The sequence below is a fragment of the Cervus canadensis genome, chromosome 23, assembly GCF_019320065.1.
Source record: "Cervus canadensis isolate Bull #8, Minnesota chromosome 23, ASM1932006v1, whole genome shotgun sequence".
Taxonomy (NCBI): domain Eukaryota; kingdom Metazoa; phylum Chordata; class Mammalia; order Artiodactyla; family Cervidae; genus Cervus; species Cervus canadensis.
In genome coordinates, this window is record NC_057408.1 from 11,315,437 (window position 1) to 11,332,803 (window position 17,367).

The window sequence follows — 17,367 nt, forward strand, 5'->3', positions numbered from 1 at the left end:
GCAGCACAGCAGGCCCCCCTGTCCCCCACCAATCTCCCCAAATTTGCCCAAGTTCATGTCCATTGCATTGGTGATGCCATCCAGCCATCTCATCCTCTGATGCCCTCTTCTCCTTCTGCCCTCAATCTTTCCCAGCATCGGGGACTTTTCCAATGAGTCAGCTGTTCGCATCAAGTGACCAAAATACTGGAGCTTCAGCTTCACCGTCAGTCCTTCCAAAGAGTATTCAGGGTTGATTTCCCTTAAGATTGACTGGTTTGATCTTCTGGCTGTCCAAGGGACTTTGTCCAGCACCACAGTTCCTTACTTCTGCTAAATTCCCTTCCTTACCTTGCTCAAGTGCAAATTCCTACAGTCTGTCAGGTTTACCTCAAGCATCTCCTCTTGGAACCTGAGCGTTTGTTCAGTTATTGATGACAGAGATCAAAGCAACTTTAGTGTGGCACCAGGGCCAAGCCCTTGCATTACTGCTCATAAGCATGTAAAGAAGACTACTAATAATTAACTACTTCCTGCTCTGGACCAGGAAGACGTGGCCACAGGTGCTACACGGCAGAGGAGGCATACCTCATCACCAGCGCTAGCTTCTTCCCGTTTCTCTTGTGCTGAGCCTTATAGATAAGCAGGAACTGGACCGGGGAACAAATTAGGTCAGAGGCAGGCATCAGTTATCAGAGCACATTCTGGTAACTGCTAGTAAGGTGCATCACCAAGGGGAAGCGGGTGGGCGTCGGGGGATAGGGAAGGCTGGGGAGGGCCCACGGGAAGAAATCCACAAGCAGACTAGCAGGCGTGTGGAGGACACGTGGTGGACGCCAGGTCAGAGGCAAGGAGACAGTAAGGAGGCTGCTGCACCCTGCTTAGCAAAGACCGAGGATGGAGGTACAGGGTAGGGAAGACTATGCCTTATCCTTGTTCCAGATCGAAGTGACACTCATTTCATCTTCCTAACGAGCCTAAGAAGTAATGTTTTGACCCATTTTTACTCAAAGAGGAAACTAAAGCTCCTAAACTACTTGCTCAACATGATACAGCTTACAAGTAGGAGGGGCAGAGAGTCAAACTTCAAGGATCCTGCTCCTGAGCAGCACAATGTCAGCATCTCAAAGGCACATCCCAGTATAAGCAGTAAATCACGCTTCACAAATAAATCTGGCCTGTTCAATTTATAAAACTTGTAAATAAAACTTCCTCAGAGAAATACCCTGGCAGGTTTAGGGTAATAATAGGGATTTTAATATTATTCCAAGCTGTGTACAATTTTAGTAGAATATACAAATAATAAAGTGATCTTATGGGCCTAGTTCCACCTTCTCCAATTCTTAATTTGGCATGGACCAATTTAAAAGTAATCATATTAACCTGTAAAATCACCACTCTGCCCACTTAATCTTATCAAGGTAGGGCATATTTTTTAAAAGTACTGATCTAAAAATAAAACAATGCAGAAAACAGATGTCACATTTACCAGGGGGTAAAGGGAAAAGGGGTTAAGTTGGGAGATCGAGCTTGACGTATACACACCACTGTAAACAGATAACTAATGACCTATTATACAGCACAGGTAACTCAATGCTCCGTAATGGCCCGTATGTGAAAAGAATCTGACAGTGGGAACTTCTCGGGCAGTCTGGTGTTGAAGACTTGGCCTTCCAATGCAGTGGGTGTGGCTTCAATCCCCGATCTCTGGCAGGAAGCTAGGATCCCACATGCCTCTGGGGCAAAAAACCAAAACGTAAAATGGAAGCAATATTGTAAAAAATTCAATCAAGACTGAAAAAATGGCCCACATCAAGAAGAAATCTAAAAAAATAATAAAAAGAATGGATATATGCATAACTGATACCCTTTGCTATACACCTAAAACTAACACATTATAGATCAACTATATGTCGATAAAAATTTTAAAAATATATTTTAAAAAATAAAAAATCAACCTAAAAACAATCTGAAGTGAAAAGATGCTTAAGATGACATCAATATTCTGCCATAGGCAATAGACTTAGTGAAGGAATAAAATATTTGTACGTTAAAATCACTTACCTAACAAATATGCTATATGAATATTACAAAACACAATGCGTGTTTGGCAAACTTTCTAAAATACAGACTTCCACTTCTAAAAATGCGGTGTTAGATCTAAGTGAACACAATATTCCTCAGTTTTCCTTCAGTATGTAGTATACACCCTCCAGCCTTGAGACAAAGATAGCAGACAGTTTTCAACTCACAGATTAAGTAGTTTCTAGAACACAAGGCAAGCCTCGGGGAAAATTTGGTCAAAATGGACCATAAATGTCTGCCCCAGGCATGAGTATGGTAGCCTGTCTGCACTTCTGCCCTCAGCCTCAGGGTGACAAAGACTCCGCACTGAAATATTTTTGTTTCTATTATAGATAGGCTATATTTCATTATACCAGATAATGCATCCTGATGCAAAATGTAAGTGAAATCAAGAGAAAAGTTTTGTGAGTTGTTCGTGGTTTTGGTTTTTGCTATGTCTGACAAACAATAAGCCTATTGTCTGTTTTCAAGAAAATACTAGCTATGGATGGTTTCAGTTACAATAACTAGGGTTACATTTCTTAAATGCTCTTCCTATTCATTTGAAAAATTCAGTGTCACATATACAAATGTATATATGTATGTGTGTGTGTATACACACAGTTTTAGGAGAAACATCAGCATTTCATATTGGTAATTTAAATTATGTCAACTATGCATGTTTATTTGTAAAACTTCCTGTAGTGAAACATGTTACAGTTATCTATAAACATTCATTTCTCACTTTACAATTTGAATAATTATGAAATGTTTGTATTATGCAATCAACTGAGTAATAGAAAATTCACATAAACAATATAAATCTGATGTCCAATCCTTTACAAATATGAAGTTATGTTCACTGGAGTTTCAAATTGAAAAGTATAAATAAGATGAGGTCAGCAATACTTAAGGTGAGGCACTTTTAACAATTACCCGAAGAGGTTTTGTTAAATGTACAAAATGTAAAACAAAACTTCTGATATTAATCTCACCCTTAATTCCAGACGTGATTAATCTGAGATGGTCTCTATTAAGGAGTGTTTTATAAACTTTTATTCATTTTACTTCTTGCCCTTCTGTTTCCATTTGATCCAAGGCAACATAATCAGGAAATACATGAACTATGTAGACATCACCACAGACCAGCTAATGTGCTTCCATACAAAGAAAACTAAACATTACTTAGTGACTCTAGGGTTTCAGAAAGTGATTACCACAAAAACTTGGACACGATTTTTTTTTTTTTTTCCAGAAACATGTATAAATACATTGGTGTCTCAAAGGCAAATCAGTATCTTGATCACAGTCCTAGACAAACAGGCCCTCAAATTTACTATTAACTGAATCAAAATTAAGTCTTATATACTCTTCAAACACTGAAATTTTTAAAATACTCAGACAAACTTAAAAATCAAATTTTAGCTTTAAAAATAGAAAAATTTTAAGATTAAATTTATTAATCCTTTCTAGATTACAGTTTAAGATTTTTAAGTCATACGGAACAGATGGTCTTGCCAGCCTTTTGTGAAAGACCTTTTAAACATACACATGTGGCCAATTCATTTTCAACGTTAAACTAAGATCTCTGTATATTTACACTGCATCATTTAAAGTAATAAGTCATTAAAAGATATCAATTCCTCCTGCTTCATGAATTCACAGTACTTTATTTTTTCCTACTGTTGGATTCAACATATATTTTCAACATACCTTTCAACATATGTTGATAAAGATGACTCAAATTTTAAGTTTATCCAAAAGGGTATCAAATCTGTGGTCCCACTAACAGTCTGAGGTGGGAACAGCTAAGTCTCATTAAACTTATTTATTTCTGGTGGTTTATAATTCGGGTGTTTTCTATAGCCCAGATGCCCAACTGCTATTTAACAAACCTATGAGTCTGAACATAGTTAGCTCTTCCAAGTCCACTTGTCAAAATCACTTGCTGTGTGTGCACATGAACACACATACACTCCTTAGTTCCTAAAACAGTTCTGCTCCTCTAAAGAGAGAAACAGGCTTTTGATCAATACGCTATCAGACACTGAAGTCTCTGCTAAAATCAGAAGGTGTCCAATTTTCACATAAATGGAAAGAGAAAATACTTATTTAGAACAACAAAAATTGAGCTTGGCAAAAGTAGTTACTTTTATTTACAATTGCATGTATTAAGGTTACAATAGAAACACTAGTGATACCATCTGAACAAAAGCAATGATTTATTGGTAATGGCAATGAATGAAATATTGAAAGTCTCTGGCGAGAATCAAGCAATTATCCAGGAGCTGTAGATCTGATTGCAATATGGTCTTCCAGTGTCTTTTGTACCTTTAGTGGCTTTCTCCTTTTTTGCCAACTACCTAGGAAGAACAAAAATAACTTCATATATACCTCTTATTGATCTAGAAATATGAGTTATTTTCAAAATACTACTGTTATTTTTAAAACCTATATTAATTTTTATATTTGCATTTCTTTGGCATGCAGTGTATCTTCATTGTTGAAGCAAACTGTGACCCTCCCTCCCCTCCCAGCCTCTAGAAATTAAAACTAAAACACATGCAGGCTATTTTTGGTATTTCACACTGTTTTAAGAAAAAGGAATGCAACTTTTCAAAACAACGCTGACAGTTTAGAGAAGTTAATAAAAAGATGATGCTACATGAGTGAAACATATTTGGCATACTATTTTTAGGCAATTAGATATCAAATGTTGATCACAAAATAATGTAGAATTAAAAGAGTATGCTAAACTTATATCTTCATGCCCAAGATGACAGGTTTCTAGACTTTTCTATCAATATGTAGACATGCAATGAAAACAGATTAAAAATTACTAATTTTGCCTAGTTTCTATTTTTTAAAAATCCTGGTTACTAAAATATACTACTAAAATATAAAGAATAAATCTAGGTTCAGTCAATGATTAGAAAAATTTTCCATGGGAAGGTTTATAAAATGTCCTAGGTTGCTATCAATGTGGCAGCATAAAACTGTAATGAATAAATCTGATTTCTAACAACAGTTCTAGAAAACAAAGCCTGTATGGGAAGGTTCTAAAACTTCATTCTAATCAAACAATTTACTTTAAACCTAAAGTTCATAATAATGTATTCTCATGGCAGAAATGTCTCTAAGGAAATCTACTTGCAAGCCACTGACATATATTTACATGTAACAAAATTTATATGTACATTTATAAATATAATTTTCATATTTTAAATTGACTCTGGTCCAAAAGGCAGTGTCTGAATCAAGCAAAACTCACAAAGATCTTCAGTACAAATCTGGTCTAAAACAGAACTTGGCTGGGTCAATGTCATTCATGGGAAAAGATTAAAAACCCATTCTACTGAATTCCTAATCACATACTGCAAGAAATGCTGTTTTCCCCATCTTGAGGAAAAATACTTTTATTGCTTTAAAATAACTCCTCTTTAATCCAAGGAAACCACGTGTTACAAAGTCCAAAAAGCCAAAAAAGATACAGAAGACAGTCTCATAAAAGAGCATGTGGATGAAAGTAAGCAGTTCAGATTTTGAGAGCAGGGGGTGGGAGGGGTGTCTTTCCTAAGAGAGAGGGGAGGGGGCGCTATTTGTACCACAAATGAATTGAAGCAGATAAGCACCGAGAGCGCTGTTGATCACTGTATCACTTGGGAACACACAAACACAGAGCTATTAGATTAAGCAAAAGAAAACAAAAACAATTAATATTAAAAATTAACACTTTAGCAGATGTGATACAATAGAAGACACGAATCTGCATACTGTTTCACAGGCTGATAACTCTCAACTTGCCAATGTGTATTCTCTGGAAAAAAGAAGAAATTCAGCATTCCAGTATGGAGCTTCCATCCCAACAGTAAAGCTCTTTTATTCATTTTTAAGTCTTTATGTTACACCTCCGACAAACAAAAATTTTGGTACATCAAAACTAGGTGTCAAAAATATTTATTCAGTAAAGAGTCCATTGATCTTCTACGTTAATATTTTAACCCAGCCTGACTTTCAGTCCATAAGTCTTTCAACTGGCCTTGAACTCACTTGTATTGGCAAAGCAGAGGACAGGCCCACAATTAATCAGCAAAAAGATTCTAGGGCTACAGTTCCAATGAGAAAACCTATACCTCTCAATTTTAGCCTAATCAATATATATTACACTAGCTCTAATATAAAAGAACTTGGTGAAACTGCTCATATTTGATTTCCAAAATAATTCTATTGTTCCTAAAAAATAAAAACTTTAGATTGTATTAAAACATTATCCAACTATTTAAATCTTAAAATATTCATGACAATGTAAGTTTAACTGCATATTATTTCTCAAAATGTAGAACAAAATTAAATGAGACAAGAGAAAGTAAAAAAAAAAAAAAAAAAAAGTTGGGTGAGCAATCTGGTATGGTAATGAAACTAAAGCACCTAGTTGCAAGATCAGAACAAAAACTGAAACAAAATAAAAGGCCAACTGAGAAACATTGACTAGAATGAGATCTGAAGACAGAGATGGTTGAGGCAATCTAGGTAACAAGAGGGTTGATCCAGATGACAGAAGCTGTAGAGGTCTTGCCCCAGCAATGGCGAGGACGTGAGAGGGGTGAGAGCAGACAGGTGCTAGATGAGCAGAGAAGCAAGGAGGGGAGCAGAGTGAGATAAGGTCAATCTTTATATTACTTCATTTTTAAAAATCTTCTGTTTTTAGTTCATTTGAGTTGGATTAAAAAAGCTGAAAAATAAACAGACAAAAATGTTACAAAAATAGCTGATACGGTGAATGGCCAGTTAAGAAAAGTCTATTTTTATTACTGTGATAGAAAATCTGCTTTGCTTTTCACATGCACCTCATTCCCTAAGAAGCAGAAGCCCCTTCCCTTTTGCTCAGTTTTGAATACTTATATTACTTTTGTATTAAAATAAAGCAAACCATGTGAAAAGCATATTTTTGCAAAGAAAACATCTACTTTCAATTAAAATGGCAAGCTTTTTTCATGCTGCAACATAAAGAACACATTTACTACAACAGATAGCCTAAGCATACATTATAATCTGGGCACAATGCCTCTTACGAGCCAAAAACAGAAAAATGGAAGGTACGTTCTAGTCTCCCAAATCTGACAAGTATGACCTTCTAAAACTGTAAGAGTATGCGAGGTGGTCTAAGACTTCTATCCACAACCAAGATTCAACAGCATTACCCTAGCTTCTGTCATCTTAATAACATAAGGAGAAGATCAATGACATTCTGAGAACTAAAATTAACTAGGAACAACTCATGCAACATAAAAATAGAAACTGAAAATGCTACATAATTCTATTTTATCATTCATTAAAGTCATTTTATACAATTCTCTTCACTACACAAAGAGGTGCTGGAACTTTCCTCTGTGCTGATAAAACACATGCCAAATCTATACTGAAATTTTAAATTCTCATTACTGCCTGCAATGCCTTTAAAAGTCAAATTGACTAAATAAGTAAAGAGAAAGTGCCACACTTGACTTCTCCTTGAATGAAGGACTTGCACCATCTCACTTCCATGCCCAGGGTTCCTGTTTTCCATTCTACCTAGAGTGCCTACTGTTGCCTTGAACTAAGCTTTGATCCATATTGGTTAGCATTCCAAACGTTAGGGCATTACCCTTTAACAATATAAACTTGTTACTATCAGCGATTATGACTACACATAACACAGTACACAGGGACTACAAGGATCAGAGCACGGATCTATTATTTCCTTCACTAGAATCCAAACTCACTGATGGCTTTTAAATAAGTGACTCTCAATAAGGCCAATTTCAGTTAAACATAAACTAGCTTTTTAACTGCAGTTTTCCTAAAGTTGCTGGCTTAGCACAATATGAAAACTACTAAAATATTCGCTTACTTTTCAGAAATAACGCTACAGGACAATGAAGGACACAAGCAGAGCAATCTCATTCAGAAACTACTGGAAGAATATGTAACATTAATATACATAAGAAAATCACTCAAACAATTAAAATTTATCAGACATTATAAAAGCAAAGGATTAAGAAGTCCAGAACACCAAGAAGGAAGTCCATTACACTGTTAACATAATTCTTGCAGCAGTTCTGTGTGATCCAAGCTGGGTGACCTTGAAACCCATTCAGGGAGTTTTCCAAGGTCAAAAGTGCTTTCATAATAATGCTAAATAAATTGTTATTTGCCTCTTTAACTCTCACTGTCTCACAATGGACAATGAAGTTTTCCAGAGGCTACATGACTTATGATAGCAAAACTGATCGAATGCAGAAGCAAATATGAGAATGAGAGGATTCTAGTAAGCTAGACTGTATACAATTTGTCAAAATGTAAAACAATGTTCTTCTTCTACAAAATTGGTTTTTGTTTTGGAAAATAAGTATTTTAATTTAAAAAATCACTTGTGCTAACACAATAATTTTATTATTTGTAAGTAAATAAACATTGTTTAAATTTCCCAGTTTTAGCTTCTGAGATGGTAAGCATTAGATAAATACTGGCCCACAACAATCTTTACCAGTGTAAAGGCGCCCTGGGACCATGAAGTTTTGAGAACTACTATTCTACAGTGATTTTCAATAAGGTTAATAAAAAAAGTACCTAGTTAAACATATAGTACTATAGAACAAACACAAATACTCTCAAAGAAGAAAAGAAAAACACCCCTACTATCCTAAAGATAGTAGTCAAAAAAGGTAGTCTGGTGGTCAAAAAAGAGAGAGAACAGGCTAGAAGAGATGTGAACTCTTGCTTAGTTGCTACATCGTGTCAGACTCTTTTGTGACCCCATGGACCGTAGCCACCAGGCTCCTCTGTCCATGGGATTTCTCAGGCAAGAATACCGGAGTGGGTTGCCATTTCCTTCTCCAGAGGATCTTCCTGAACCGGGGATGGAACCCACATCTCTTGCATTGGCAGGTGGATTCTTTACCACTGAACCACCAGGCAAGTGCTAGGGACAGGAGAGGGGATGCTAAAAGCAAAGAGGTGGAGGCATCCTGAGATGGGCAATTATTAATGCACACTAGAAAAACTGTAACTGGATGGCAGGCTGGTAAGAAGATAAATAAGGGTAGGGGTTACCTGGAGGAAACATGGAAATCAAGCAGCACAAGCTGAGGTGAGAAGCAGGAAACCAGAGACGAGTTAACAGTATGAGGAAATAATGGGATTCAGAGTAAGAGATCTTAGCAAGAATTGCGCTAGAAGCAAACTATGCAAGGCACAGTTAAAGCCAAACCCAATGGCATCTGACTCAAACAAGCAAAGGAGCAGAGCAGGCAGCCAAAACGTCTTTGTTGCTCACACGGTTTCCCAGTGCAGCACATTTCGTATCATAAAAACGTAGATGTTTAATCTCTGCTTCTTCTGACCTGTCATTATGCGTATGTCAAACATCCCACATGACAGATCTAAGAACAAAACTGTTCCTACAGCTCCCAAAAGTTAACTACGCTGTGAGACAGGAAGACAGCAGTTGGAAAATGACGTTAAAATATCTATTGTCAGCGTCCAGTTTTATAAGTTCATCCACTGTTACAAAATTTTATTTTCCTGCAATTGAATTAAAATTAAACCTCATCAAAAAGAATGAGTTTTCTGGGTGTTCCATGGCTTCAATTCCCCAAACAGGGGTCTAGATTGGTAAACCAGGTGCCTCTTCCGCCACACACTGGCGGCCCTGGGGAAACACCTCCTCTCTTACTAATCACCCCAAGTTCTAGAGCACCTGCCAGACGCAGCCATGGGGAATTCTGCAGCACCTCCATCTCCTCGGCTGCTACACACTCCATGTGTGCACAGCAGCCGGCTCTGTGCTGGCCAAGCTCTTGATGGCACGGCTATGCTCTATGGCGGTATATTTTAAGAGTCATCCTCAGGAACTGTTACCAGTTAGAAGTAGTTCTAAGAATCAAACAATGTTCTTATTTCTAAAGGTCCCATGGTAACATAAACTCTTAGGCAAACCTTAGGAGTATGTCCTCAAAAACAAAAACCAAACCAAAAAAGCCACTGAACACATATGCCTGTTCACTGAAGGGTTATTTGCTGAAATGTGTTCTTCAGCACAAAGACGTGGTTTGAAAGCATCTCAGTGAAGTCAAGGAGCCCATTCTTCTTGATTAAAATCACTGTCATTTTAAATATGTTTTCATCAGAAACAATGATAATCAAAATCTTAATATAAGCAAGCAAAGTTCTTAAAAATTCACTAATAATGACTTAATGTACTCCAATTTTCACTATCCCTAACTACCTGCTATAAGAAAACAATAATTTATACCTTCTTATTTGGATGCCATACATTAACAGACTCTGTCAATGACACTTATCTTTATTAGAGATTTCTTATTAAGAAATCTAAAAATGTGATTAGAAGGCCCTACTGTTCTGTTTATCCTTATAAAATTTCATGACATAATATGATTTTGATCATTTTAAAATTATTTCTTTAAAATTACTATTTTTATTTCTTCTAGATATCACTTAAACAAACTTACTCGTTTGAAGTCATTCATATTTGTTGCCTGGACTGGAGTCCCAATAAAAGTAAAATATGAAATTCTTGTTGTTTCTTCTTCACCTTGATTGGACTGAACAAATATCTACACACACAAAGAATTTTACCATTAATGATTACACTTTTTTGATAAATATGCTCATTTAATCGATTTTCTTAGATCATTAATAAAAACCTTCCATTCTTTATAAGGATTAACCCAAATAAGGATTAACATTTACACTAGGATTCCTATAGCATCATTAATTCTACTGTCTGCTCGACTGTTCTTACCTTGTCCAAGGGGAATCATGGCAGGATACTTACATATGTAAGCTCTGCATGATTTGGCATGATAATGTTGAAGGGTCAAAATTAAATTATTTACAGAGAATACTGAAAGAGCATGAAACTCAAGATTACAATAGGCAGAACTAAAATTATAATTTTTTACTGAGGAAAATCTTAGCAGTTATATTCTTTCTGATACTCCATCATTCATTCTACTCCCTAAAATGTTAAAAGAAAAAAGTGAGCACTGGCAATCAGCTCCTAAAACTATACTGTGCTTTGCATGTAGGAGTGGGTTGCCATGTCCTTCTCCAGGAGATCTTTCCAACCTAGGGATCAAACCTGTGTTTCCTGCACTGCAGATTCTTTACCCACTGAGCCACCTGGGAAGCCCATACTGTGCCTTGCATGTTTTATTAACCTTGCTTCTTTTATACTTTCTATTTAAAAATTTCCCTCAGCATGTTAGGAGATAGACGCTTTATTCATAGGTCCTTTTTCAATACACTGGATTATTTAAATTTGCTCCATTTTTAAAAATAACACTCTAGATGCTGTCTACTTAAGAATATTGCCTCTCTTGATTTGGGCATCATTCTTTTTCCGTTTTCAGATGAAAATCAGTTCTGTTGTTTTTTCAGGCAACCACAGGTTCATCTTGAATTGAGCTTACCAATTAAAAACTTCAAGTCTATAATAAGTAGACTATTAAACTAGTTCTCTATATTTGCAATGCTTTTTTAATCTAAGCACAACAGTTTATATTTACTGCTTTTAAAAATTCATATACTTATTTTTCTTAGACTTTCTGATCAAAGCTGTCATTTCAACTTTATCATCAAAAAAAGCGACAGGTGTGCTTTCTGTGTCTGAATTTAAGTCACTGACTAAAATTATGAGTTTAAAAGTATGATTTTAATAGGACACAGTAAAGACTGTGAACCTGTCACAAAGTAACTACGTTCAGTGATTCTCAGAGACAGAAGAGATTATATTAGGATCTCTGGGTTTAAAGGGCTTTTTCTAATAAACAAAAGCCTTCCTCCCATCACTACATAAAGCAATAGGTGTTATTAACTGAATGCTACAAATAAATATCTTTCAAATATGTAACAAATATTTATAAATATGTTACAAATAAATGTTACAAGTAAATATGTTACAAATGAATAAAGTCAAGAAAATATTTCATAACCAGTGTTGCAGTTTGATATAACCATTTTCTTTAATTTACTCTGGGTAAAATACTTCTACTCAAAACTCAATATAATCCTTTATCTTACCGCTAAGTATATTCTGTGAAATTCCACTGAGAACTTCCCAAAATGAACACAGCTACAGCATTCTTCTAATTTACAAAAACTGGAATCCACTGACACACAGAAACTACACTCCTCTGGCATGCCCTTCTCAGGTGGCTCTGCTGCTTCCCACTCCTCTTTCTCAGCATTCTACTCGAACCCTCCTAAACCCCTGCTCTGATGGAACGGGCTCTGGCTGACAGGTGGTTTAGAAGCATGTGCTGGGTTTAATACTAGAATTCAAAAAAGCAATTAGTAACTGCTAAAAAGCTGCTGATTTCATAATGTAAATTAAGATAACACAAAATTATGTTTTTAAAAAGTCAATTTTTACTGAGATCATGGCCACTGCATGAATCAAAAGTAAACTGGATTTTAGAAACGTATCCTCACTCATTACCAGGTACGAAGGAAGAATAAGTATCTGGTTTAAGAACAAGTGTTCTAGAATAAACTTTTAACAAAAGTTGGCATATACATGACATATATATATGTATTTGACAAACCTACAAATTAAAAAAATCCACCTTCCTTTTTAGGGCATACAGATGAATTAAAAAGAAGAAAATTTAATTAGCTCATTAGACATTTTTATGCATTTCAAACAATTAACCATTTTTAAGGATAACCTGAATCAGCTAGGACACTGAAGATGGCATGAATTGTCACCCCCAACCCACTGCATACATCTGAATGAAACACTACTTACAGTTACACTGTTAACGTTCTGAAACTTAACGTAACGAAGAGGGACAATACCATCTTCTTTAATATCATCCTCTGTTAGTTCCAGAGCTTGAGTTGGCTCACTTCTTTCTGCCTCTTCAAAATCCATAGATCGTGGTAGATTGATAAAAATTTTTACGTATTTAGGACCCTGACCTATAGAATGGCAGAATAAAATTAAATGCTAACATCAAACATATAATACTTTGTCATCTTTATCATTACATTCATTCTATACAGTCATGCCCACATATGCACATACCTACCTCTATCTTTAGAAATTTTAAGAACGTCTGAGTATTTTCATAGCCATGCTCTTCCTCTCTCAAGAGACATTTAGTGGTATATTCTTGGCCTGCTAAAACTGCACTAAGTACTAGGAATACTAGATTAAAACACACATGCACACGCATACATACACACAGAGATCCTGCCCTCAACTGCAGGAGACAGGCAGTGAGGAATGCACGGCCCCCAGGGAGGAGGTACAGGCAAGGCAGCAGTGGGGTCCCACAGCACATGCAGGACGGTCGTTTCATAAAAGAAACATCGAGCTGAGTTTTGCAGTCGCATCAACTGGCACCTCTTGTTATTTAGGAGAAAAGCATCATCGGTGACAATATTTAGCCCGAGGAAATTAACCACACAAACTGCCAGATTTCGTCGTAGGGATTAGGCTGTGCTCAGTGCCAAAATTACACTGTAGAATGTCTTAGTCTGTAGCTTCAGACCAGCATTCTGTGACTGACTGATGAATCTTACCATAGCCACACGGCTTACATACTCATTTCTACGGCATTTGCTTTTACAAATACTTTGTATTTTCAGAATAAATTAACAATTTTATTAGTGAAAAAATCATTAACCCATGGAAACTTAGAATAGTAAATGACTTAAGGGAATGCTATCTGATAAACAGGGCACTGTTTCTCCCAATCAACTAAGAAAACAACAACAAATCCTAGTCCCCACTCCCCACCTCAGGCCCCCTCCCATGTCCACCCCCAGCAGCCAAGAAAAAAAAAAGAAAAGAAACAGAAAAAAGGGGGTGGGAGTAAGGACAACTCTTTATTGAATAAATTCATGCTTACAGCATCATAATATGTATAAAGAAAATGCAACTTTAATTAGCACACGCAGAGGAGGATCTAGGGTCTTAGTTTTATCACCTGTAATAGGAAGAATGTGAAATAAGTCTCCCCCAGTTCCCACCCTGAAAAACAGCTACCTCAAACCTAGAACTCTTAGTTGGAAGAAAGGGCTCCCTCGTTTTCAGATGAAGAGGAAAAATGCTGAAAGTTTTTTTTAAATTACTTTTGGCCCAATAATCTTACATTATTTGTCACTGCTTTGTTCCAAGAACAATTTCGCTCTTTCCCAAAACAAGAGATTTCTACCTCTATTTAATAATAAGTTTTAACCTACGGGACCAGTAATAGAATGGATAAAGAAGATGGAGTATACATATACATGCAATGGAATACTACTCAACCATAAAAAGGAATGAAATCTTGCCATTTGCAGCAACATGGATGGACTAGGAGGATGTTATGCTAAGTGGGACAAGTGAGGCACATAGAGACAAATACTGCATGGTATCACTTATCATGTGGAATCTAAAAAATAAAGCAAACTAGTGAATCTAACAAAAAAGAAACAGACTCAGAAATAAAGAAAACAAACTAGTTACTAGGAGGGAAGAGGGGAAGGGGACAAGCAAGATAGGGGTAGGGAATTAAGAGGCACAAACAACTATGTATAAAATAAATAAGCTACAAGGATACACACAGGGAATACAGCCAATATTTTAGAATAACTGTAAATGGAGTATAATCCTTAAAAACTGTAAATCACTATGTTGTACACCTGAAACTTACATACTACTGTACATCAACTATACAGCAATTTAAAACAAAGAAAAGTTGTAAATATATGCCAGCAGTTCTATAGAGCAGAAAGTTACTTTAAAGAAAAGCTGCCCATTACTCACCATTATCTGGCCCTTGAAATTTCATTGAATAAAGCTTAACAGGCTGATTGAATGCCACAGTAATAAGAAGCTGTGAAGAAAATAATTGTCTCATTTTTAAAGGGCTGTTAAACATCTTAAGTAACTCATACAGCTACGGAGAATTGAAATAATTAAGAAGCAGAGAAAATTTAATTCATCTAACAAAACCAATGTAATACAGAATATCAGTAAGCTGAAAGTAACTTGATTAGTTCGACATTTGAGAAATACAATAATCTATTATTTTTATAAAGGAATAACAACAACATTTAACAGAATTAATTAAAATTATATGTTAAGAACCTAAAGCCTCATGACCTAAAAACTGACAACAATCCACTCCCCCCCCCACAAAAAATTAAACAAAACCCCCAAATTAAAACTTAAACTATGGGTTTTAACATAGGAAATTTAGTATTTTCTGAAACAATTTATCTGTGGATGCATCTACCCATGGTCACTTGACAGTTTGGAGACAATGCACACAGGTTATGTGGAGAGACTAGATATCAAATGGACTCTATTTGATTCAAAACTCAAGACAACAGGACTCACAGCTCTATTAGTAACTTCCAAACCTCCATCCTAAATGTATTTGACTTACTGAATATGGAAAGCCACCCAAGGGAACTGAAATACCAAACTGCTGAAATGCCTCTCTCTGATTCACTCACTCCATCTTCTTTCCAGCCAAAACTCTGTCTGATGAAGGCCTATGCTTCCACCCTGGGAGGAAGCTTTCTTCAGCAGGAAGATTTCAGGGAACCTGTAGCCAGCCCTTCTGATACACATCACCACATTACGCTTAGGGCACCATTTACAAAGCGCACAATGTGAACAGTATTTTCAAGCAATAAAATAAGGTAGTTTTGGTTGGAGCAAAGGAAAATGGGATTTAGATTTATTTCAAATCACTGTGGTCTATTTGCTTAAGAAAATACTTAAGACTACTCTCTTTAATTATGTAAGTACTTTTAATACTTGACCTGTATTTGGGTGTCAGAAAATAAACATGACCCATTTAGGGACCTGAACCACAGGTGAAGAGGATATGAGAGTAGAAAGCCAGAAGTAGATAAAGTCAGTAAGCATATGACATCCTCTTCCTGAAGCCAATGAAGAAATCACTTAACTCTTTTAAGAAATCAAAATATAAATATGATTTATATTTTACAGAAATAACTTTGGTGAACATGTAAAAGATATACTGGAATGGGGACAAAGCAGAGGCAATGGTATAGTAATTATTTTTTTTAAAAATTTTCAGAAAATAAAATTTTAAGTAACAGGCAAGATGAAGACAGAGATGGCATGATCAAGGCAGAACTACATATCCTACTTTCTCTGAGACAACACTGCAGGAAAATATAGGGAAATACAGGTTTACACTGGGAGTGAGGACGAGACATGAAAGAAGTGCTCATCTAATTAAGTCTCATTAGGTGGGTACAAAGTATGAAGGCAGGTCAAGAAGGATGAACAAAAGGACTTAAGCACAGTGAAGGCTCAACCCAGCCTTCCAGACAATCCAAGAGTTCTATGATTCTCTGCAGTGCAGCTAACATAAACAAACAAAGAAAGGGGGTGAGTTGGCAGGGTCAGAGGACAGAGGTGAAGTTATAAAAAGGAAGAAAAAAGTGATCACCTGGAAAGGAGAGACATGAAACCATGAGATGGAGACATGTGGGCACAAATACTGATAATCTCTACAAGCCCTAAGCATTCAGTTACCTGTTCATCACAATCAGATTCCAAGAAGGTCATGTCTTTTCGTAAACAGTTGTCAAATCCATGTTCATCACTTTCATTAAGACATTCACAGCCAGCTTTGTTAATAAAAGGCATTAAATCCATCTGAAAATTTAAACCAAGACTTCAGGCAAAGCATTTGGATTTGGTATAAAAATCTCAGTAAGAAATGTAAATATGTAATTCTCTCTTAAACTGTGTAAAATTACATTTTCAGTGTACAATACTTGTGGTTAACAACTTTTAATGGTTATATTCCACTTATCTTTTTAATAACCTATATGTACTATACTGACTTTATTCCCTGTGCTGTACAATACATCCTTGTGATTCTTTTTTCTAACTTTTTATTTTGTATTGGAGTAATTCTCTCTTGATTAAGCTAAGAAATTTCTATCTCATTTAAAAGTTACTAAAACTTTTATAATAACCCTTTTGTCCAAACTTCTGATATCTACCACTAATAATTAAAGCCAAATTGAGCCTTAGCCTACTTAATAAGTATCTAAAACCAAGTCTTTAACACAGATTACTAAATGCTAACATACTTTTTTTTAGTAACCGTGTTTGGCAGTGGAAAATACACAAATTAAAATAAATATCTACAAAATATCTAAAGAAAGCGTACCTCCCTCTTCTAGTGATCATGCACTCTTTAAACCTGTATCCATGAAGAGTTTGGATTAAAGATGAACTAGGGACTTCCCTGGTGGCCCAGTGGCTAAGACTCCAAGCTC

General features: G+C 36.0%; 1 protein-coding gene across 5 annotated transcripts in view; it reads right to left on the minus strand.

Moving 5' to 3' along the window:
* Positions 1-4,170: 4,170 nt before the first annotated feature.
* Positions 4,171-17,367, minus strand: part of TXNL1 (thioredoxin like 1) — a 30,486-nt gene continuing 17,289 nt past the window's right edge. For 2 of the 5 annotated variants that reach the window (XM_043443949.1, XM_043443946.1), the window contains 6 exons: positions 16,613-16,735; positions 14,861-14,930; positions 12,854-13,026; positions 10,554-10,658; positions 5,818-5,860; positions 4,171-4,406 (listed from right to left, as the gene is read on the minus strand). In XM_043443949.1, coding sequence (XP_043299884.1) covers positions 5,822-5,860; positions 10,554-10,658; positions 12,854-13,026; positions 14,861-14,930; positions 16,613-16,735 — 510 coding nt within the window. In that variant the 3' untranslated portion in view covers positions 4,171-4,406; positions 5,818-5,821. Of the gene's footprint in view, positions 4,407-5,817; positions 5,861-6,723; positions 6,776-10,553; positions 10,659-12,853; positions 13,027-14,860; positions 14,931-16,612; positions 16,736-17,367 lie in introns of all 5 variants that reach the window. The other 3 variants (XM_043443950.1, XM_043443947.1, XM_043443948.1) reach the window with 2 other exon arrangements.